At 38.7% G+C, this 23,313-nt stretch overlaps 1 protein-coding gene across 2 annotated transcripts in view; it reads right to left on the bottom strand.

Annotated features, from left to right (window-relative positions):
* The window catches only part of LOC118312027 (CUB and sushi domain-containing protein 3-like), a 181,061-nt gene that overhangs the window by 105,724 nt on the left and 52,024 nt on the right, over positions 1-23,313 (bottom strand). For both annotated transcript variants that reach the window (XM_047335105.1, XM_035636285.2), the window contains exons 8-24: positions 22,306-22,393; positions 21,559-21,683; positions 20,938-21,059; positions 17,980-18,083; positions 17,602-17,714; positions 17,126-17,308; positions 16,287-16,613; positions 15,518-15,712; positions 15,014-15,152; positions 13,739-13,926; positions 10,833-11,021; positions 9,305-9,421; positions 6,823-7,038; positions 5,252-5,440; positions 4,446-4,615; positions 3,321-3,477; positions 1,249-1,440 (exon numbers count right to left, since the gene is read on the bottom strand). In XM_047335105.1, the coding sequence (XP_047191061.1) occupies positions 1,249-1,440; positions 3,321-3,477; positions 4,446-4,615; positions 5,252-5,440; positions 6,823-7,038; positions 9,305-9,421; positions 10,833-11,021; positions 13,739-13,926; positions 15,014-15,152; positions 15,518-15,712; positions 16,287-16,613; positions 17,126-17,308; positions 17,602-17,714; positions 17,980-18,083; positions 20,938-21,059; positions 21,559-21,683; positions 22,306-22,393 (2,814 nt within the window). The remainder of the gene's footprint in view (positions 1-1,248; positions 1,441-3,320; positions 3,478-4,445; positions 4,616-5,251; positions 5,441-6,822; positions 7,039-9,304; positions 9,422-10,832; positions 11,022-13,738; positions 13,927-15,013; positions 15,153-15,517; positions 15,713-16,286; positions 16,614-17,125; positions 17,309-17,601; positions 17,715-17,979; positions 18,084-20,937; positions 21,060-21,558; positions 21,684-22,305; positions 22,394-23,313) is intronic.

Raw genomic sequence — 23,313 nt, 5'->3', positions numbered from 1 at the left:
TGAAGCTCAGAGGACTAATGGGCAACAGCTCTGCTTAAAATGAACAATTTTCCTTTTTCTGCATACAGGTAATGAGACTGCAACAAGGACTTCCTGCCTAACCAGAGAAACTCACAGATGCAAAACTTGTTTTGTTTCTAAGTACAACATGCCTCCTAATGATGCTATTAATTAAGTTTAAAAAGACAGTGTCCAGAGAATATATAGGCTCGGCTTTGGACTGCAGGGAGGACCACTGCTACAATTGTTAATGACTGGAGGAATATCTTATCATCGTCTTGCTATCCATATTACAGAACAAACGGCACTTAATTAAAAGGAGAATTGCATTAGATTGCCACAGTGGTAGGCCATAATCAGTATCATAACACCGAGCAAATGTAAAAGTCCTTGACAGGAGCCAGGATGTGGCCCCGGAGAAATTGCTGAAAATACCATTTCACATTCAGCTCACAGATACATAGCTCACTATTGACCGTACAGTGATCCAGCACTGTTAAACAGTTAATCAATAGACTGATTACTTTTTGTTGTTGATTGTAATGAACATGCCACAATGCAAGACCGAAGCTCTTTGACGGAAAAAGGAACAAAAGCATGTTTCATCACAAAAAGGCCCGGGGAAACAGTGGCATTCAAAGTGCAATTCAGCACACGTCCGGAATTTGAAAATCATTTTTTACCCTAATCCATCACTGCTAGACATCAAGAAACAGACACTGCTACACCACACCTTCCAGACTCTAGCAACGTGCAGGTAATAGCTTTATCATTTCTCTGTCTCAGCATGTTCTGAATATGAAAGTAGAGCCAAGATTGTACATTTTGTCTGTGACTCAATCAGATATGAGTACTTTGATAATTACCCCTTTATTTCTTCAAAAATGCAGATCAATTACTTGTGGGTTTATATTTTAAAATTACAAAGCAAACAAATGAAACAGACAGAGCAAAACAACAAAAGCTCAATAGTGATTCAGATTGCAACATAGTGTTCTTAATGGCTCCATACAGCCAGTTTTTTCATCGAGGACACTGATATAGATCAATGATTCAGAGTAAAACATTGGAGCTGTTTATATTCCCTTATAAAATGACAAGCAGTGTTTTCTTCCAACACGACTCAATTAAGTAGAAATAATATAGCGATAAATCACTGGAATTAACAGCTAGCTGTGCGATGCTGTATGTCTAGTACCAAAAAATTGGGATAAAGACGGGATTTATACAAAGCCAGAAAAGATTTACCTATGCACGACGGGAGGTGATTGTCCCATGCTCTTCTCTCCCCAGTCATGCACTTGAGGATGCCACTGCCATGTAGGGTGTAACCTTGATCACAGCCGAACGTGATGGCACTTCCAGAAAAGTGACCCTGGTCACTGACTTTGAAGCCAAACTGCGGCACGCCTGGATCATCGCAGTGGGATAGCTCGAAGCCTGGACAAATAAGATCGGGACAAGGAGAAGAGGGTAGAGAAAAATATGAGTTGACCGGGAACATCTAAACACAGAGTGGTACAAATTACCATTTATTTGTATTGCAAAGAGCTATTGATTGAGCTTTGAGAACGAATTTCTGGTTGAGCACAAATGAGGGCTGGGTTACAGTGCCATTATATCACTTGGCAGTAAAAGATTCCTTTTGGACAGACAGCACAATTAGACATTCACAATTGAATGTTCAATTGAGTGTGGACACTAACCACAATTGAGAAACAGCCCATCCACTCGTAACACACTTTGGGGCAATACAAAAGAAATAAAAAATAAATAAACAATCCACAAACAAGAAAATGTTGCAATAACTCTTGAGCTCACCACGTTTGAACTCGACCGTGGCCTTTATGTGTGTTGCTCTCTTTCAGGTACTATATGGAAGTGTTCTGCTATGCAGCAACAGTGGCTGCACATAAACCCGGCAGTGCTGATTTATGATCTCTTCTCGCAGCGAGGTCCGTGCCCATGCCAGATGTTATGGTAGTGTAACAAGTGTCATGCACAGTATAAATCTCCCGCAGATGCTCCTCACATTTGGAAAATTATCTCAGCACTTTGGGTAGAAGAGTCATGACAGCATGTTCAGACAAGATTTAAGCTGCCCGTACACCACCGCCTCCTTGCCCTCTTGCTGTTCATACATCAGTCAAACCTCTCCAAGTTGTCTCATTCTGGTCGGAAAGAGTGGAAAGACTCCACTTTGAGATGGATAAAGGGAGCTAGCTTATATTCTGCCATTTACCTTGTGCACATCCCTAAAATGCAATTAATTGTAGTTAGCAATTTATCTAGTTGTTGTAAAATGAGTATATATTATTTTTGCAAGTCTGTCAGGATCTCAAACTTCTAATACTTCTTGATGGCAAAGATAATTCTCCCATAAAACTAAGTTTATTTGAACTATTTTATAACTGTAGCTGGCACATTTGCCATAATGATCATTTTTTTACCATCAGCCTACTAACTGCAACTTAAGTTAAAGAAACATTTTTGCTTTCATACTATTCTAGTGAAAAGAGCTCTTGGCCTGTTGCCATTCGTATTAACTATGTTGAATCCTACCCTACAAAAACCCACTGTTGGATAAAAAGAATTCAGAGATTGCAGGTGAAACACAAAAACACTTTAAATTGGACCGCAAAATGCAGTGAAACCAAAGCATTCTCTCGTCACAGTAATAAATTAGAAACGGTTAGCAACAATACACAGTCAGCAAGCCAATTAGGGGGAGAAACAAAACCCATCTATTACTGGCCCACTTACAGCAATGACCCAAACTTTCAATACACCGAAGCTCACGCATTTGTGGAGGCACACACTGTCCGCAGTGCAAGGACATACGCTAAGCAAAGCAAAGCAAAGCAAACACACACACACACGCACACGCACACGCACGCACGCACACGCACACGCACACACACGCACACACAAAATACAATGATTTCAAACAATCCCACCAATAATTCACCTGTTTTAACAAGGTACAGTTAGGCAGACACAGGTGCTAATGCAGGAGGAGAGAGCAAAAGGAAAAGGAAAAGAAAAATGGATCCACATGGACGAAGGCAGAGGGAGAGAAAGTGGGGAGAGAGAAAAAAAAAAAAGAGCAAATTTTCCCGCAGGAATGGAGCAGAAACGGCATGCTGTGCTTAATGGATACCCTGACAGTGAAACACACAGTGAAGCAGGGTGAGGGTCAATTAAAATTTTCTTTTAAATTCTGCTACTTGAAATGCCAGTCTCCTGAAGTGAAGCTAAAATCACTCATTTGGAAAAGCTTCAAGTCCCCGCCTCCCCCAGGGAAATGAAATGTGACTTACTGTGGTATATGAGCCGGAACCCCGCGGCCGTCACCTCCTGGTCGGAGTAGAATTCAAGCCACAAATAATTGGAAGTGCTGGTGAGGGACAGACCTTGCATCGACGTGCCTGTGTAGGTGCCAAGGAGTGGGGCGGCACCATCCTTGCCATCATACACCTGAGCATGGACAGAGAGATGGGACATGATGTGGAGTTCTCTCGGCTCACCGAGGATGCACTACCCACAATACGGTACAATGATAATATTAAGAATTAAATATTGATACTGAAGAAAGAGAGCAACAGTAAAAAAAGACGTTATGAGTACTGTATATCCTGTTTTATATGGCAATTCTATTGCGAAACCAGTGTAGTAAATGAGATGAGAAAATGATATTGGAGTGGCTGTATATCTCCCACTGATTTATACAGTGCCTGTATGGAGCTGAATAATGAAGGTGGTGGGATTCATGACGTCAAAAAAAGACAATTTTGGAGTTGTGCTGCAGTAATCGTTTCTTATTACATGAGATTGGATTTATTCTTTTTCATCAAAGGGTTTGACATCGTTACCGAAAAAAAAAACAACAGATCGTAGGCAACAATGCTGTTAATTCAAGCATTCGACAAGACATCTGCATCCCAAAAAGAGTGCATTTCAGCTGTGAAGTGGGGACTACATAGTCATTTGCATCACATCTGTGGTGCTTACCAAAACTGTTAAAATGCCCTTGAGAAGAGAGATGAATCCTTTCCTTCACAACGAGATGCTTGTGCTGCTGCTGCTGTTGTTGTTGTTTGACCTTTGCTCTGACTACCAAGACAAAACCATTCTGCATTCTGCCTGGTGCTTTCCATAAAATCCATCATCTAATTTCCTGTGCTAAACATAATAAAATACACCAGAACCTGCCTTGTATACTTAACCAATCATTAAAAATTATGATTGATTTGACTTGGTTCTTAACATCAGACCTCTGTTTGTTCGTTGGTAATCCATTTTAAGTTAATTTTTTATTTGTATGGCGCCAAATCACAACCTCAAGTGACTTTACATAGTAAAACGCGACAGTTGCCACAATGAGCAAGCACTTGGCGAACGTAGAGGAAAAAAACCAACATGCAGCGACTACACTGTGTCTTTACCTTGATGATGTCACCTTGTGCAAGTTGAAAGGTACTGGCCGTGATGTTGATTCCTTTGCCTGTTTGGACCTGAACGCTATACACACATTCATGGCTGTTGTCATAGTTCATTGGGTAGTTTGGTGACAAAAGAATTCCCTCATTGTTGGAGACTGTTGATCCACACTCCGCTGCAAGAAGAGAAGAACAGAAACTGCAAAACCTGTTCACAATCTCTACTAGATTTGGAATAAAACAGGTATATTAGAGTTAATAGACAAATTATATAACTGCTTCATTAGCATGTTGATGAACAGATAAAGGTATAATTCAAATGTTGCAATTGAATTAGCCTTATTACTGATTCTATCCATTTAATAACTGTAGTATTACAGTAATCATTATCAGCTTTTATCACAGATTAAAAGTCACTATAAACCTGACATGAACATTTGTCATCTATACACACTATTATCATATAAAATACATGTAATCATAGCAGTGTATTTCTAATAGAGGGCTAAACTGGTGAACCAGAGGCAGGATGGTATAAAAACATGTTAATCACTCATCACAGGGTGTGAAGGAATTATTTCAGATTACAAAATGCCTCTACTATGAAATGGCTAAAATTCTGAAGTCTGCACTTAAAAAGTGAAAGTAACTTAAGTGAGCATCTCTCGGGGGAAGAAAATCACATCGGTATCTGAGATTTGGTTTAGATTTTGATACATTTTAACCCTGACACTGGCTAACAGGGTCAATTCTGCAATACACATATTGTACATGAGCAAAGAAGAAAACAGAAAAAGCAGCTGACCACGTACCCACACACCTTGGCAGAGGGGCGCTCCAAATGCGGCGGCCACCTCCCAAGCAAACGATCTCCCTCGTCCCCTGTAGACGATAGCCTGTATTGCAGTAGAATGCCAGTGAGTCACCGATTCCAAAGCTGGTGCCCGAGTGCCGGCCGAACTGAGGTGTCCCAGGGTCCTGACAGGGTTCGAGATCGTACTCTGGAATTAGAACAGCGAAAAGGAAAGATCAGTTGCACATATCAAAGTTCTATCTTGCCTACAAAAATATATATCACTGATATTATTTTAGAATGATTTGTTACTTACTGTATCCTTGACATTGATCATAGCATCCATGTGAAAAATAAGCCTCATGCTCTTTTCAAAGAAATTCTTTGAAAGCTCATTTGGCAAATGAAAGGGACTAACTGCCTTGCTCAATGACACTTCATCAGATTGAGATACATGCCAACATGCCTAAAATGCCAACCTGTTAGAAATATTATTATATAAAGGCTGTTGGTGGCCTAATAATTTGAGAGGTATTCAAAACTCAGGCAGCATGAAAAGTATACGGTTTTACTGCCGACATCATTCCTCTCACGGTCTGTATCTGACAGTATGCAGAGCTACTGTATGAAGACCTATTGATTTCGGCACAGCAACACGGCACAGCAGCACCCCAGTGTAGGATGTGGACTGACAGCATTGGCAAATTTTCATCAAATGGTCATTAAAGGTTACAAAATGAATTCTAATCAGGAAATCTATAGATGGTAATTGCAGAGTATGCAGGGACACACATACACACACACAAACACACACAAACTAAATTTCATGAATATTCACGACTGCATAAGTTATGCTTCACTTCAGCGAACAGAAGGCAAACATTTAGCCAAAATGCTCATGAAGCAGACTCACTCTCTCTCTTTTTTTTTTTTTTAATTTACTAGGTCTCTCCCAGTCTCTCTCCCTCACTCTCTCTCTCTCCCCTTGCCCTCTGCATCAATCCTGCTCACTCAGCATCACCATCTGTCTCATCTCCTCCCTCGCCATCTCTCTCCCTAAGCCTTGTACCTCCAACTATTTCTCCATTCATGGTCTCTACATGGTGGCCCCATTATTTCTGTAAAGCCCCCTTCCCTCCATCTCCTCGGTCCTGAGGATACTGACCCACATGGCACGCTTTGATGATCATTCCTATCACGGTCAGACACCCTCTACCTGCGTGACCTCATTGTCTCTTAATTATCCTCCTCTGATCAGCGCAGCCTGGGGCATGGTCTCCCTTAAGCCTGCTCCCATTCTCATGGACAAATTGCTCATCACGTTACTTTACACACAATTGAGAAAAGCTTAGCACTTTTGATCTCATCAAGCGAGCTGTCTTTGTCTGTCTTTCACCATGTCGATCACTTGCCACCCCTCCTACCACCACATTTTCAGCATTCTTCTTCGTCCTTTCTTCCTCCTCTACACAACTCATCCATAGCTTCTCCTTTCTCTTTGAACACCTTCCCTACCATTTATGGCTATACAACTGACATAACTTCCCCATCCCTGCCTCCTACACACAGAAACCTCATATGCTTTCATACCCGAGAAGGAGATGTTGAATCCCTGCAGTGATATGGAGAAGTCCGAAATAAAACGCAGCTGGGCCTTGAAGTTTCCATACAGGCCAGCGTTAACTGGCGCAGGCCTCTCTGAGCCGGTGAGTCGAGCCAGTGGCTGAGCAAAGCTTCCATTTTCTGTTATCAGAAGGTAGTCATGGTGATCCTCCAGGTGGAAAGAGTGAAAAGTGAATTGGACACCTTCGAGGAGAAAATAGGATACCACAGCGTTAAGACATTTTCAAGAAGGTAGAAAAAAATTATTGATAATGATACTAACAGGAATAAGGATAACTTTGACTTGATCCCACATGAAGTTATATTGTAGAATAGATAATGTCATTATCAAGATTAAAGATAGGCTAAATATTTTTGGTTTAGCTTGCTGAAAAAAAAAAAAATACAATACTTTTTTTCATTCATTAAATGATAAATGCTTCAAACCACAGCAGGACAGGGAATGGGCATACTAAAATGAATCCAACCAAAATGCTCAAATTAAAATGAAAATCAAAAGGAATCAAAATTTGCATTTAAAATGGCACAGAAAAGATAAAAAAGCAACATCAAAGTAAAAAGTGAATAGAACATTTAATGTGATTTTTCTTTTGATTTTCACCTCAGTCTTTTTTTTTTATTACATTTTAGTTAACTTTCAAGAATTATGTAATTGAAGATGGTTTCACAGCCTTGACAACAGTTAATGGGAAGTAGGCACACTTTGGCATCTGCCAAGTTTAAAACTACAGTAGAAGAAAAGAACAAAAAAAACTATCACTCAATCTTAGTGTGTGTATATATATATATATATAATGGCCCGTGAGCCTGCTTCCATTTTCCCTAACTGAAAAATACCTGATTGACATCATGTTAATTTCATCCACGGTGGCCAGTTGGTTGCTTTTCAGTGCATTAAAGATTTATTTTATATGTGAGCTTTTGCCATCTATTTCAATGCCATTATGTGAAATACAACATGGGAATTAACTGTACAAATAGTAGAAATGTTTACAATGGATGCTATACAAATACATACACAAAATTGGGGGGGAAAACATTAATTTCAAGAGGTTTCCAAATCTGACTTAGAACTAATTATGTAGAATGGTCCGACTTTGTTTGGCTCCCTTGATAAATAAAGTCCCAAATGACAATGACATGAATTAAAGAAATGATTGATTGTGCTCTATAACAAAGTGATTATATTAGAGAGGGTAAACGCAAATGATCAATTAATCAAGAGCCATTCCCCAGAGGGGACATCCCAATATTTTAATACAGTAGGTATTGGATGTTACCAATTACTGAGTGGAATAGTTATATAGATAGTGTTCCTAGAGATGAATATATTTTCCAGTCAGTAGCCATTGGATAAAAAAACCCACTAGGTATATTTCTGCCGTGATCGAAAGTTCATGAACTGTTTTTACATATAAAACAAATTGTTAATATATTTCTTTATGCAGGTAAATCACCCATTGACAGGGCGCACAGATTGTGAGAGTAGATTAAAATCTGAACGCATTGATATAGTGAAACTCATCTAAAGTAAATTTTTATGTTATGTAGGAAATGGAAAGTAGTACAGTGGCTACAGTATAGTTTTAAGTCAGATAATCAACTATTACACGTGTATGAATGTGGAAACCCCCAATGACCCCCAAAGCGCCTAGTTTGTTTTCACGAAGGACAGCAACCTTTTATGCAATGGGCAATTAAATAAGTATCATTGACTGGGTGGTGTCCTTTTCCATGTGACTCACTGAAGGACCCATATAAGAAATGAAAAGTATAATGCAGTGGATTGGAGATCTTAGTTATGTAACTGGTTACTCCACTGCTTTATTTTGCGAGCCAGTCTCCTCTTAGAAGCTACAGCAAATGAAAAGGTGAAGTCATCCATTTGGAAATATCCATATGTGTATGTATTATTTTACCTAATATATGGTTGGTTCTTTATTCAAGTTGCAATTATGAACAAGAGTGTATCAGACATACACAAATAATTATATTGGTCTCGTCCATATCGAATACATCATTCAAACATTAACAGCGAAGATTGGAAAAAGTATGCTTAGTATAGTATAAACTGCTGATAAAGAAGAACTGTAAATCTGAAAAAAGAAAAAAGAACAGGAAAATAAAAAGCAGCCTGGCCAGTTGCCCATGGTGGAAAAGTTTGTGCATTTTAAATATATTTGTTCAAGTTAAATACACGCTTTGTGCACCTCTCACTTTATACTGTTGAGGGGCTGTATCTTTAATTTATAGTATCATAGTTTGGCCATTGTTAGGAACTACGGAGTCTGTGGTAAGGACTATGAAAAAAATGCTTTGGATTAAATTAAATGTTGAATATTTCACACATTCAGAAAATAGATATATTTCACATTTATGTAGTTCCAATATTTAATGTGGAATTATATGTGGAAGAATGTTTTATTTAAAATGTGTGCAGTTTTCTTACCTTTTCCATGGCTGACTTCTACAGTCCACGTGCAGTTCAGAGAGTTGGGATACAGCTCCGGGTAACCAGGTGATAAGATGATCCCCCTAGGTCCCCCGATATCACCACCACACGATGCTGAATAGAAACGTGAGATAATGAATGATAACTGAAATTTGTAAATGAACCAATAAGCCCTTCACCTGAAAACAGAGGAGTGATTTAAATGAATAATAATGCATTTGAGTTATATATCACATCCTGTCCTGCTATTTTAATGAATACCTGTAATTCTGCCAACACAATATATTTTTCTTCTCTCCCCCTTACCAAACCTGCCCTTCTGCCTAACAGGACAATACATTATTCCTTGATTTCAGGTTGACAAGATTATTGTTAGATCAGCTGTCTGGATGCTTTCTGCTAAGGAGCAACCGCTGACAAATATTAGCAGTACAACACTTTTACGTATATATTTTCAAAGTAATGAATGTCAGCTGATGTTTTGGACGATCACTGAGATGCCTGAGGCTCCGCAGCTGCACACGTCTACCCTCCACTTCTCTTCTCTCCCTCCACCCTTGGGCCCTCCAGCGCGCACAACACATCAAGGCCTGAATTCTTACCCACCAACAAAATTATTTCAAATATTTTATTTATGAGTGGAAATTACATAAAGTCATTAAAAGTGGATGAGTATACTTGGCAAAGGATCTACTTCAGAGGCTCCATAGGCAGAGAGCCAAGGCATTGGGCACCAGTCTGGCACACACCTAGGCAGGAAAATGCTCCAAGATTTAAAATGAATTTTCAAGGCCAATCATTGGGTTGAAGCTGGATAAAACAGCACTGTATCATATCAAACTACCGTGCTCCCTGCCAGCTCCTCCACGTATTTTATTCATAATATTCTTTCAACTGAGTGATCCATGAGTAAGGGGCATCATTTATGGTCTGTACACAGCAGCAATAATCACCTCAACTGTCCTTCAGTGCGCTTCTAAGACAGCACAAAAGGCAAAAGTGTACAAACAACCCAGAGAGAGAGATATTATGCAAGATATAGAATCAGGAACATGCTGACCTTGATGCTTTGAAGTTGAGTGTACTGAGTCTTAAGTGTTAGATGAATCAACAGCACAGGTACGTTTTCATTCAAGAATTCTGTCTACTTGGTGACTAAAAAGTACTTTTGAAAAGCCTCTCTTTGGTCAGTCAGACCTGCTGTGGGAACTCGTTCACTTATGTTTGTGCCATTAGGGTGAATTATAGAATTCAATCAGGACTTCAGGTGTTGGTCACATCAATTATTAGATGTGCTTTCAATGACTTAATATTCATGGGATGAATTCAAGAGGGAGAAAGCTAGTCTTTGTATTTCCATTCAGCTCTGAGGTGTTCAAAAGGACCATATCTCGCCATCTGGTGAGGCATTTTCAGAAAAAAATTATACAAATATGATTACCCTTCACTCAAAAGAAACTCATGGATGTGACTGATTTGTGTGTTGGAATGTGCTTCCTAAAATGTAAGACTTTCCTTGACGTACCATCACAAGAGGGCAATGGGTGGCTCCAGAAATGGTTCTTCTCACAAACCAGTGGTTCCTCATGGCTCAGCCTGTATCCTGGGTCACACTGAAAGGACACCGTGGAGCCAATGGACAGGTCGTGGCCCAACCGCACGCCGTTCACTGGGATACCAGGATCCATACAGGAGTATGTGTCCAATGTAACCACTGGAGTAATCAAGATTAAACTGTTATTTCTTGAAAATATTTTTGAGACAATTTTAGACCGTCACCTTGGCAATTTCACTGTGCTTGAAATGACAATTCTATTTTTCCAATCAGTGAAGTTTCTAGGCTACATTTATACAACTAGAATTATGCCTCCACCAACCAAGATGCATTTTACATCCACGTCTGTCTAAAAACACAGATATAGTAAAGGACGGACAGATGGACAACCTGAAACGCCAGCTGTGGTTGTTGCCAGAGCAGACGCACAGAATAGTGCAGAGAGAACCTTTGATAACAGTCATCAAAATGAAAGGTCACATGAGTTACAGAAAGCCAGTTTTCTAAAAATAAGAGATTTACTTTGACTTTAATTTTCAATTTAATATGCATGTTCACGCTTCCTTAAAAATGAAAACATTTTAACAAAAGTCTGCACAGAAAAAGTGACACGTTTCAGACAATTACAAAGGCTTTTTATACACAACAGTTCAGACTTTGAAGAAAAATGCACTTACGCATTTATGCATTAGTAATGTTTGACAGTTTCTTTCTGCATAACTTTGATAAGATTTTCAGTTATTCTGGTGTTAAAGAAAAACAAGATTCCATCATTGTGCATTCCCTATTTGGATATTCTCTCACTGAGAAAGGGGTCAAAAACAGGGTAGAGAGCAGTAATGTCATGGAGACTTAAGGAACAGGGGGTATGACCTAGGTTATGGTTTGTTAAATGGTTTGGGCTCCTCTTTTGTACTGCTCGGCCTCTGTAGAAAAAGTGTCTGCACTCTTTCACTAATACATATAATATTTGTTAAAACACATGAACTTCTTCGAAACATGTTAAAGAAGTAGAGCATTCCTGATCACTGCTGGTTCTGGCCTTCAGGGCGGAGAAATGCTTCCCTACCCCTTTGTAAATCACAAACTAGAAGGTTACTACGCAAAAATAATGAGAACATTTACAATGGCCAGGAGGTGAATTATAGAAGACGTCGATTTTACACGTGAGCCTACAGATGCTGTGATAATATTTAGCAGTATTTCTCTTTCTAACCAACTAGATCTAATATCTATTACACACAAAATAAATGATGCAGTGTCTCTGTGCCTCAGTTTATTTACAGCATAATTCACTAGAACCCTATTTTGTTACACCAATTTTACAAATGAAGTAGGCCGGGTTTCCCCAAAGCTTTTCTGCAATAACATATGTCCTAAATTGCAAAGGAAAAAGCTAATGTGATCTTACTGTTATTGCTTTTCAATAGCCTCGTTAACAAAAGAGAAATACACTTGAGAGTGAAACATAATAAGACAAAAGCACTTATGTTCTGCTTTTAGTCAATAATATAGACATAATGACAAGCTGCTTTATGGATCCCATCTGAGTGACAAGATAAATGTTGCCCGTGCAAACAATGGCAAAAATATGTCACTCTATGTCAAGAGATTGATGATATCTTGTGAAACAGTTTTCTTTTCCACCAGTTTTGAGCAGATATCTTGTAATCAAGGATTTGTCATCAATGGGGGGCAACGCACAATGCACCACAGAACTCTTTCCAACACGCTCACTGATGTCTTGTAGTTTTCACTTGAAACAATGTTTGTTTGTTTTTGTTACAGCTAAGAACACACCTTTTAGGTTCCGTACCAATTTATTTTTGGGCAACTTCAAACAATTAAAAATTATATTTTTGATGTCCCAGCGGGCTTTGTCCCTGTATGCCCGATCGCCAGTCCGACCCTGACAATAGGTGGCATATTCAATTATATACTTCTAGTTGTCTTTCCTTGCCCCGATTCTTTAGCTTAAAGTCAACCTTCTTCCAGCAGCTTCAATCTTTTAACTTCACCTGTTGTGGCTGCAATGACAAGTAAAGTTCAAGACATTTGGATAGTCGAACAGTAAATATTGGGACTGGGACCCTTCCTCCTTAGGCATATTGTCATCTGGGATCATAACGAGAGAGGAATATATGATTCAAGTCCTCTCCGTCTCCACAATTCCTGTGAATTTTATTTATTTTTAGCATTTGTTTACAATTTTAACTAGGTGTATTTAATAAGCTAAACAGACTCTTACTGTATGTACAGTCAACTTTGTCCTGAGGTCTGGTTTTTACTTGACCAAGAAACAAATTCTTAACCTCTCCCACCTTGCTAACATGCCAACTGTGGGGATTTTAAGCTTCTGCTTAGCCTGAATCTACATCAGTTAACAGATAACATAATATTAACAACAGCAGTGTTGACCTTGCCCTCCGTCAAAAGTAAGCAGTGCTTAATATTTAGGAGTGTCACTCATCAATTTTTATCTCTGAACCTAAGCTGAATAGATTCATTTCATCCTGAGAACCAAAGCTCATAGAGCCATGTTGTTATGATAACAGTGGTGCTCTCAAGACATTTTGGTATAGACATACAGTAGATTCAGAAACTTTATGAAAATGTTACATGAGCAGCAGCCCATCTTATAATTTAAATTCCTCATGTCATCAACCACCTCGTACAGTACTTGAGCTTTTGTCTCTTTACTTAAATATGTAATATTTAATATTTAAATATTTTAAGTTAGTCTTAAATAGTCTGAAAAGAACTATGAATATCTGTATAATGTAAAAAAACTAATAAACTAATACTAAACATTTCCATTCATTTATCATCCAGTGTGAATTTTGCAGTGCATGGAGGCAATAGCAGCATACCCTTACCTTCGTAGAAGATCTTGAAGCCACTGTTTGACCGACTGTTATCGGTGGTGAAAAGAAGATACAGTAAGTTACTGCTGCTAAACAGGAACTGAGGGACTTGGGTTCCATTAAACGAGCCAATCAGAGGAGAGAGCAGGTTGGGACCATCATGCACTTCCAAGAAGTCATAGCTCAGTTCAGTTTGAAACCTTAAAAGTAAAAAGAAGAGAGAGAGGGATTTGGAGACTATTATTTGTATTAAGAATTATACTTCTAGTTTGACAGATTAGACTATTAAAAACTATTCAGCCTGCTCTGTCCACTGAGGAAATATTCTAATTTTGAGGAGATAAATGAGAAGACATAGGCTGAGCATCAAGTTCCAATTATACAATATTATAAGATCAATGCGTTTCTTGGAACTCTGATATGGTATGGATCTGTGGTCGCCCCCGGGTCTCTACATCATCAAACAAGTGACATCAGCACAGAGTTCTAATATCACTATTAATATTGTGGAAAAAAGACTTTTCCATTAAGAGACTAGAATTACTGCCTTGTGGATGTACCCCATTGCCAATCAGTCAAGTTGTTATGGTTAGTTATGGTTATATTATGGACAAAAAAGGGTCAATTTTTGGATATAAAATGGCATCAACTTTTTGCCATATCTGGAGCATTTGCATTGAGCCAAGAGATAGTTTTGTCAAAGTGCCGTTTCACCTTTGGCAACCAATTCCTTAGTTCATCCTTTCAGTACATCCAAGCGAATGTTTTGCCAGATTTTAAGAAAAAGGTGAAAAACAGACAGAATGACAACTTGAAATGGTTATTGCTGGCACAGATTATGAAAATCCAGTCTTTCCGTTTATAAATCATAGGAACTTGCAAAAACTGTAAAACTCCAGTTTAAACTTGAACAATTAAGTTTAAGAAAATTGACTCAATTTAATCAAGAGAACGGCAAAAGATTTTGGCTCATACCAAGCGGCGGTTATAAAATATGAACATTTTATGGTTTCGCGTTTTAATTTTAAGAAATTAAGACCTTAAAATAGGACATTTTTTTTATTACAGCACTCTGAAACTGAGCAGGAGCCAGTAAGTAAAATAAAGAATTACTCAAGGCTTTAAACACTTTGAAACTGAGCACAGGTCTGTTCCACCTCCTCTAACTATCTGTTTGTAAATCAAGGATTAAGGGTACCGTGTGTGTGTGTGTGTGTGTGCGTGCGTGCGTGCGCGTGTGCGCGCGTTTTTTTCGAGGCTGAGTTGTTGCAGCACTGTCATACAAACCTGTCAAAGCTGATCTTGATGGAACGTCCCAGTTCAGCCTCAATGACCCACTCACAACTCAGGGAGTCTTTGTAGTAGCCTGGCCACCCCGGGGACAGGATGACACCAGATGGACCTGAGTAGTGGCCCCCGCAAGGAGCTGTAGGAGCAGAGATATTGAAAAAAATGGTAGGAAGGGTGGGGATGGGTGTGTCAGAAAGAACAAATATGAGCAGGGGAATAGATAGAGAGAGGAAGTTCTTATTTTAAAGATGATAACACTTTTGTACCAACATAAAAAAAAAACTTGAAAGACAAATATAGGGTGAGTCACCAATAGACTGTAGTTACACAAGACCCTGAAAATAGAATAAATGTAGCCCAGTACGGCTGGACTCTGGCTGCGAGTTCCACTCACTTTTTCATCAAAATTGCTTATGTTGTTTTTTTTTTTCTTCTTCCTGACTCAATAGTTGACCTATTTGTCCAACAACCACAGGAATATTGGCTATTCCATTTCAGTACCTTCACATTTGGGAATGAGTCCACTCCACATCACTTTGCCTTCCTCCAGATGGCATGTGATGGTGTCAGCCCCCTGCGTCTTGATAAAGCCCTCCTCACAAACCACAGAGATGGAGCTCCCCAGTTGGAAACTGTCCCCAAAGCGTCTAGCGTTCAACGGTATGCCAGGGTCAGGGCACTCATTACGTCCGAAAGCTTGTAATGAGAAGAAAGAGAACAAGATCTAGTGACAAACACTTGTGTGAATGAGGAATGGGGTCTGTGAGGAGTAGACAGATAAGGGAAATGGATGTAGCTGTCCGTGAGAGAGGGGGGAAAAAAACAATAGCCTCTGTCTGTAGAACTTGTTGTGCATCACCAGGAGATAAAAGAATTACAGTTGTGTTATATTAGGCAATGAGTTTAGCACTGCAGGCACTGTCCTAAGCGCTGCTTTTTCTTGAGGCACTTCAGGTCCATATGGAGAAGAGTTTGTTAAAACCCTTAAGTAATCACTTTAAAAACACACAAACCGACTGAAGTACGTTGAACTTACTTAAATATAACTAGTTGGACGATAACTACTTGAAAGGTTATTTCTACTCCTTCAAAAAATGGTTTATTATTTATACATTGCAAATTGTGTAAATATTCAAAAGACACTAAGCCCTGATATAGCCCTGTCTCAGCATCACACTGATCCCAAACATGAAAGGAAAAGGGCAGATACTTACATTTGCTTATAAATGTTTTGCTATGATTGTTTAAATAAAACTGATTAGTCACTTACTGCTATAGGTGATATTGAAGCCCCGTCCAGACATGGAGTGATCAGCCTGAAACTCCAGCTGTAGTACATTGCTGTTGGACGTCAGGTGAGAAGGAACTTCGGCCCCAGAGAAGCGTCCTAGTATCATGGCTCCTGACTGGTCCCCATCTTTGATAGTGAGGAAGTCATAGGGGGGCTCCAGGTCAAAGTCATTGAAGGCCAGGTGGATTCTGGAGCCCGGCTCAGAGATAATCAGCCATACACAGTTGAGGTTGTTCCCATAGCCTTCTGGGTAGTCGGGAGACAACACCGTCCCCATGGGAGCAGTGAAGTTGGAGAAACAGGGGACTGTGTAACAGAGGGTACAAAAATAATATCTCGGTTGCTTTACAGTAACACACAAACGCATGGCATTGTGCATTCTGCCATGACAGGATTAAGCACATAGATCCATATGGAATAAAGTCAGTAATGTATAACTATCTTAGCAATCAGAAGAAGAATTTATTTTTGTTATAGATATGGGTTAGGTATAGTGAAACTCACGTGAGAGGTGTAGTTTATTTTGAGAAAAGACAATTTACAGTATAATGCTGGTTTCCCCTCTCAAGTGTATTTGTATAGTATAAGAGTTCACCATACTTTTTTCTTTTTTCCTCAGATCAACTCGAAATAACAAGGCAAGCATATGCTATCAATTTCCCATTTTATATTACGTATATCATTTTTTCCACACAATGAACTGCATAGTCATTTAACAACAATGCAATTAATCCTCCAATAATTTAATGTCATTGTGAACTTTCCAAGTGCATAAGTAATTGCTTGCCGTCATGAAAAAAAGTCTGGGCTGGACTCACATATGCAGATGGGGATATTGGCCGACCACTGATTGTTGTTCTGGCAGGTTATCATCCTCTCCCCGATAAGTTCGAATCCAAACTGGCATTCAAAGCGTAGAACATCTCCATTTAAAAAGCCACTACCCTCTTGATAGCCATACAGAGGTGTACCAGGGTCACCGCAACTCTCTTTGTCAATTTCTGTGGGTGAGAGGAAAAGAAGAGAGGGGAGGGAAGGAAATAGGAGGGGGGGGGAGTTGATTAAGTCAAGCCAAGTACTTTTAAGCACTTTCTCTTTTTCTTTAATATTATCTTTAAAAGTCCAGGTAAAAAAGGCTGGGACCCTATTTTCTTATTTTTTTACCCTGAAGGAGATAGAGAGGAGAGTGAGAGACAGGCAGACAGATAGCATGACAGAAAGGCATACAGTAAAATGGACAGTGAAACAGACATGAATACAGACAGAGATGATATCAGCAGTAAGGTCTGTGTACCTTTATAGTTGATCTTGAAGCCGATCGAGCCCACACTTTCATCAGACTGGAGATGAAGCCACATCTGATGGGACATGCTGACTATCAGATCTGGGACAAAGCTCCCAGTCAGCCTGCAACACGGGACAACAAAAAATTTAAAATTGAATAATAAAACTTGATGAATAGTCTAAACAATGTTGCAAAAACAATAAATGTTAGAGGTACAGTATGTTTCAGCAATTTAAATGGTACAGTTGTTTAATTAAATCAAGGTTATTTGCATAAAATCGCTTGACAACATTATGTAAAAATCTAACCAGCTCTGAAGCATTTGACTGCAATATTATGGTACAATAATAAAACCAATGCACCCAAAGTTTTTCATGCAGTACTTACACTTGTATTATTGTTTTAGAGTCACCTACTTCACCTCCATCTCCAATGGTTAGCGAATCATACCCAATTTCAAGGTCAAACTCTTCGAAGTTAATCTGAATAACCTGTTGTGAAAAACAAAATAAAGGTGATTTTTACAATTCGCTAAGTGTTAACATGCAGCAAGGCAACTCGTTAAAAGCAAAGCAATATTTGGTAATATTGCTCCGGAAGTATTTATATGTTAACATGCATTGCAGATAAATTGTGTGCATATGTTGAGATGTTAAATGATGTGTTTGTTTGCAATGTTATGCATCATTTAAATGTGAAAAGGGGCTTCTCATTTTTTAACAAATGCAGACATTCAAATATGTGAATGCATTTTTCCCACAGTCTGTCCGTCTGACTGTACTCATTTAATTTACAGAGCAGAACCAGCAAACCATTAGAAATTTTTCATGACATTTAAAAACCATGTTATTCAGGTGGTGTAGTGGTGCTTTTAAATATATTGGGTTTGCCGGGGGGAACGTGTAATCTTCTGATGACTCTAGTTTTACATGCACACAAAAATTATTAGACATTGTAATGAATTTGAAAGATGTTTTTGTTTGTTTTAACTCTTCAGACATTTAGATTTAATGTGCATTTTTTTCCAAGTTCAGAATAGGTGATATACATCTGCAGGCTGTGAAGTTATTTGCGAACATCATTTCACAAGCTCAGAATATTAATGGCCCTTATTTTACTCTTTACTTATTTCCATAACGTGTCTTCAGAGAGACTGTCTCTGGAGACAGCTAAACTGTGAGCGGCAAGCAATTTAGATTAAAGTCTGTGTAATGTCATAAACATTTTAGCAAGCAGACAGCAACAAGTTTGATCAAACAATGCTATAAAAATCGATGACATCCTCCTATCTCATTGTTACGGTCTTGAATGGCAGGGTTATCTTTTTTTTTCTTTAATTGTAACTGTCGGGGAGTCTTTTTTTCTTTCCTTGTTAATAGACCAGGCCCGGTACTGTCCACCGCAAGTACCGGCAACACACACAGTTGTTTGGTTGTCTATTTACACCAGATGTTATGAGTGGTGACCCCAATGTGTTTTTAAAATAATGGCAGTGTGTTTTGTGTGTCATTGAATCGTGGTAGTGGTTGTTTTAAGATTTGTGGCCACTCGCAGCCCTTCCCTTTGTTCCCTACCTCACCAGACTGTTTTTCTTTTGAAAGATCAATTTTGGGTTTACTATACAATACACAGCGTTGATTGTCATCCCAGCATCAGCAACAGTGGCTTCCCTTATTCATAGATGTCTGCAGGGTTTTAATATTCATACTATGGATTGCTGCATAATATACAATTTAGTCTAGTACTTGAATGAAAAATGCAGAAACTACAACTCAAAAGTCAAATCAACAATAGCGTCAAGAGAAAATGGAAGGAAAGAATATCAAATCAGATTTTTGAGTTAGTTCACCAAATTTGTCTTTGTCTAAGGTTTCAGGTCTATGCCATACTTTCCCACAAAGTACACCACAAACATTCATCAAAGCACTAAAGAAACTAATAGCAGCATCTCTTCACGTTGTCTTATGGTGCATACTATGAACCAATAATATCATGAAAATATTAAAAGTCCAGAATCATCAATTGGCTTCCCACATGTATCTTTGATGAATGTATGGCAGCTGTCAACGGTACATTTTTTTTTTCCCTTAACAAATGTACATATCACAAAAAAATGACATATTCACTAATCAAACTGTAAACATCTTCTTACACTAATTATAATCACGGGAAACTGATGGCTTGTAATGGCATGAGTGTGTCATCTGTTGATGGCAAACACAATGGCCGAGTGCTCATCCTTAGCATAATCCTTTCTGGTCATAGGGAGGACAATGTCTGCACTATATCCACGTGTAACAGCTTCTTTAAAATGCACGCATAAGCATAATTACTGTTATAACACTAATGGACCAAGTTTTTCAGTGCCAAGTCAATGGCTTGTTTGCAGAGGAGAGGGCGCAGTGGCACAAAGCTATGGCACGTGCCAGTCGTACTGTCAGTGTGTTCTAAATTGGCACTGGTTGGTTATTATTTATTAGCAGGATAGCACTTAGACGACACCCCTGTGTATATGACTCACAGGACAGAATACCAATAGACATATTTGATGTAGAAGTGCAGAAATGGCCAATTGGAAAACAGCTTTGACCTCTTCACTTTGGAGAAAAGCTGGTCTCATTCAATCATTATTTCTCTCCATTTCTGTTACCCCAGATAACTGAAGCGTATCGCTCAATTTCCAACAGCCGCGGCCACACTGGTAGTCTAGTGACAACAGAATTGCGATCCACTGCAGCGAAATGTATTAATGAGGGACACTCGCAGTGAACATAAGTCAAAATATATGCATTTTCTATGTAACCTTTTCCCACCCTGGGAACCCCTTGAAAAATGAATTAATTCATAAATACAGATGCAGAAAGGGAATGCCTGGGCAAAAACTGTATCCTGCAGGGAAGGAGAATTTTCTAATGTAGAAAGGTGAGGGTTCACTCGATGGGGCAACAGCAGAAAATTGTGTTTATTATATAATTAATGAGGAACTGTTACACGTGTTTTGAAAATACACAAGTGGGACCACTTATTATACTCTTTCAGCGACTTTGTCAATAAATTAATCCAGTAAATATTTATAATTGCCATATTCACAGTGCAACTGCTTTATTTATGCTGTAAAGCAGATGTAAACAGGTGTGACACAAATTTAATTTGTCCATCGATGTGTGACTGAAATGAACTGTATTATATCCTCATTTAATTCCTCAATTTAGACATCTGAAGAGGATAAAAATAAGCCCTTTCAGTGATGCGGCCCAATATGACAACAGCAGCAGTTTACAGTAGAATTAGTCCAACAACTAATAATACTCCAAAGCTAGAAAGGCCCTAAATCTGCTGAAGTACCTTGTTTGGATCACTGGCCGTGATGATCCACACACACTGGGAGTTACTCTCATACTGGATGGGGAAGTTAGGGGACGTAAAGGTCCCTGACGGTCCCTGGAGATTTGACCCACATGTTTTCACTGCAATAATATAAAGATAAACAAGAAGACAAAGACAATATGCATCAGATTCAAAATATCATTGAATAATTTAAAAAATATATTAATTATTACATCCAGTGTGTGTATAAAGTATAAATTATCCACAATACCTACAAGTCAGTCCTCGGGTTGTTAAATTTACAATAAATATTGATGGACAGGGTGCTCGGAAGGCAGCATAATAATTCTTGTATTGTAACACGACAGAAAGGTAATACATTGTTTGCACAAGGAGAGAGAAGGTCTATTAGCAGCATTTTCATTAATCAAATTCTAAAAGGTATTAGGTATTATGAAACATGGAAAAACAGGCAGGGCAACCCTTTTTTTTAGGGAATGAAAAAGTAGACTGCTGCAGCAGAGGCTTTCATACATAATTAACAGAAATGAACTTTCCTCTATCTGCATAGAGCCTGTATCCAGAGGCACTGCCTTAATCAAACTGTTTTATTATTAGCTCTTCAGCAGCCGCGCTCACCTTTGCAGACGGGTCTGTGGTCGCTCCAAGCAGCGAAGACTTCGGCTACACGCTGGCAGGTAATCGTTTTGGAGCCCTGCAGCACATGGTCTTCATCACAGGTAAATTGAGCATTTGCTCCGATGCTAAGAAGATAACAAACACCGTTTACGCCGGGAAAAGCAACCAATGCCTCAAAAAAAGACTCCTGATCAAATATGCAACACATTACTCTTAATGTCATTCATTGCAGGTTTATATTGCACTGTGGATCAATATATATAAAATTCAGTAGATACATTTGTGAATGTATTCAATTATTCACGATCTCACGATGCATCTCCTCTGGACTCAAAGAACACTATGTAAGTTTCATGCAAACATATTTACATGGATACATGGACTTTATTGAGGCAAGTAATTAAATCTCTGGTGCAACAGGCTTATTTTTTAGAAATACGGTGTGTCTAAAGCTGCATGGGTTCTCTGTGTATTCTGTACAATGCACAACACAGACCAACATGTATACAAAGTCTGTTAAATGTTAGAGTAAACTGTGGGAAACTGGATATATAAATTGGGAATATTAAGAGATCAACTTCACTAATAAATACTGACAAGAAAATTGTCCACAGCTTTTGTAAATACATCAAATCTATGACAGTAAAGTAACAAAGTTACTGGATCTCACAACTCAAACTGGGTGGAGGAGCTTGATTTCCTATTCCAGCTCTTATCTACGAAAAAGCTACAGAAACGCCAAATTACCTGAAGTCAGAGCCAATCCGTTTGCCATTCTCCGGCTCCCCTGGGTCAGGGCAGTAATTAGACACCTGTTTGATTCCTCCTTCATTCACTGAGAAAGACAAGGACCAAGAAAACTGTGAGATAGATACTTTAATTTACTGAGCTTCATACTTTCAAAAAACACTAATTGCCGTGAAAAGCACTTGAGTGTTAGATAAATGTGCCTGTTTGAATGTTCCTTATGTTTGGTAACAGAATTTGCTTTCAGGAAATCAACAAATCAACCTCATCTCGCAATGTCAAAGACTTTCAACTGCCAGTTATTTGTGAGCACTGTTGTGAACAAACATTCATGTTCTGTGATATCCGAGTGAGTGCAAAGGATAAGAGCAACTCTTACCTGAACTAATCAAAATTAAGGGACATGTATCTGGGCTCAGTAGTGAGGAAAGGATAAAATAACCTTTAACTATCAATTGCAGGAGCTACAAAAAAGCCTTGCCAATATGGTTCCATAGCCTTTTACTACTGAAGGAATGTAAAGAGGTTGATTGGAATTCATCAATCTCTCCTTGTTCCAAACTGAAAATCAAAGATCCCAGGCGCTGGAACTAAAATTTATGAAATATGTTGTCATCATAATTATCCTGAGGGTTTGCTGTCATATATGCAGTAAGAAATAAACCCCCACCCCACGCAAAGACCCAAAGATCTGTTTTAATGCAAGAAGTTTTACCCGCATGTCTTTTCATCTTTGACTTCTTTCGTGGAGTTTATTAGCTTTGAAGTTAATTGTTGTGGGTTATAATGCAGTTATGGGTTCAATTATATGCAATGAATCCACAAGGCAAATGAAGCAGCTTTTAAATGATATACAGAATCATCTCTTGGAAAAGATTACAGCCCTTTGCATTATTCATGTCTCCATGCTGAATCAATGACACATAAGGTAATAAAGATTACAACCTGTTATCACTGAAATGTTTAGCACACTGTGGAGTTAAAGGGAATTGTGTTCCAGATTTATGT

The sequence above is a fragment of the Scophthalmus maximus genome, chromosome 1 (assembly GCF_022379125.1).
Source record: "Scophthalmus maximus strain ysfricsl-2021 chromosome 1, ASM2237912v1, whole genome shotgun sequence".
Taxonomy (NCBI): Eukaryota; Metazoa; Chordata; class Actinopteri; order Pleuronectiformes; family Scophthalmidae; genus Scophthalmus; species Scophthalmus maximus.
The sequence above is the reverse complement of the archived record's forward strand: the minus strand, read 5'-3'. Positions and strand labels throughout refer to the sequence as shown.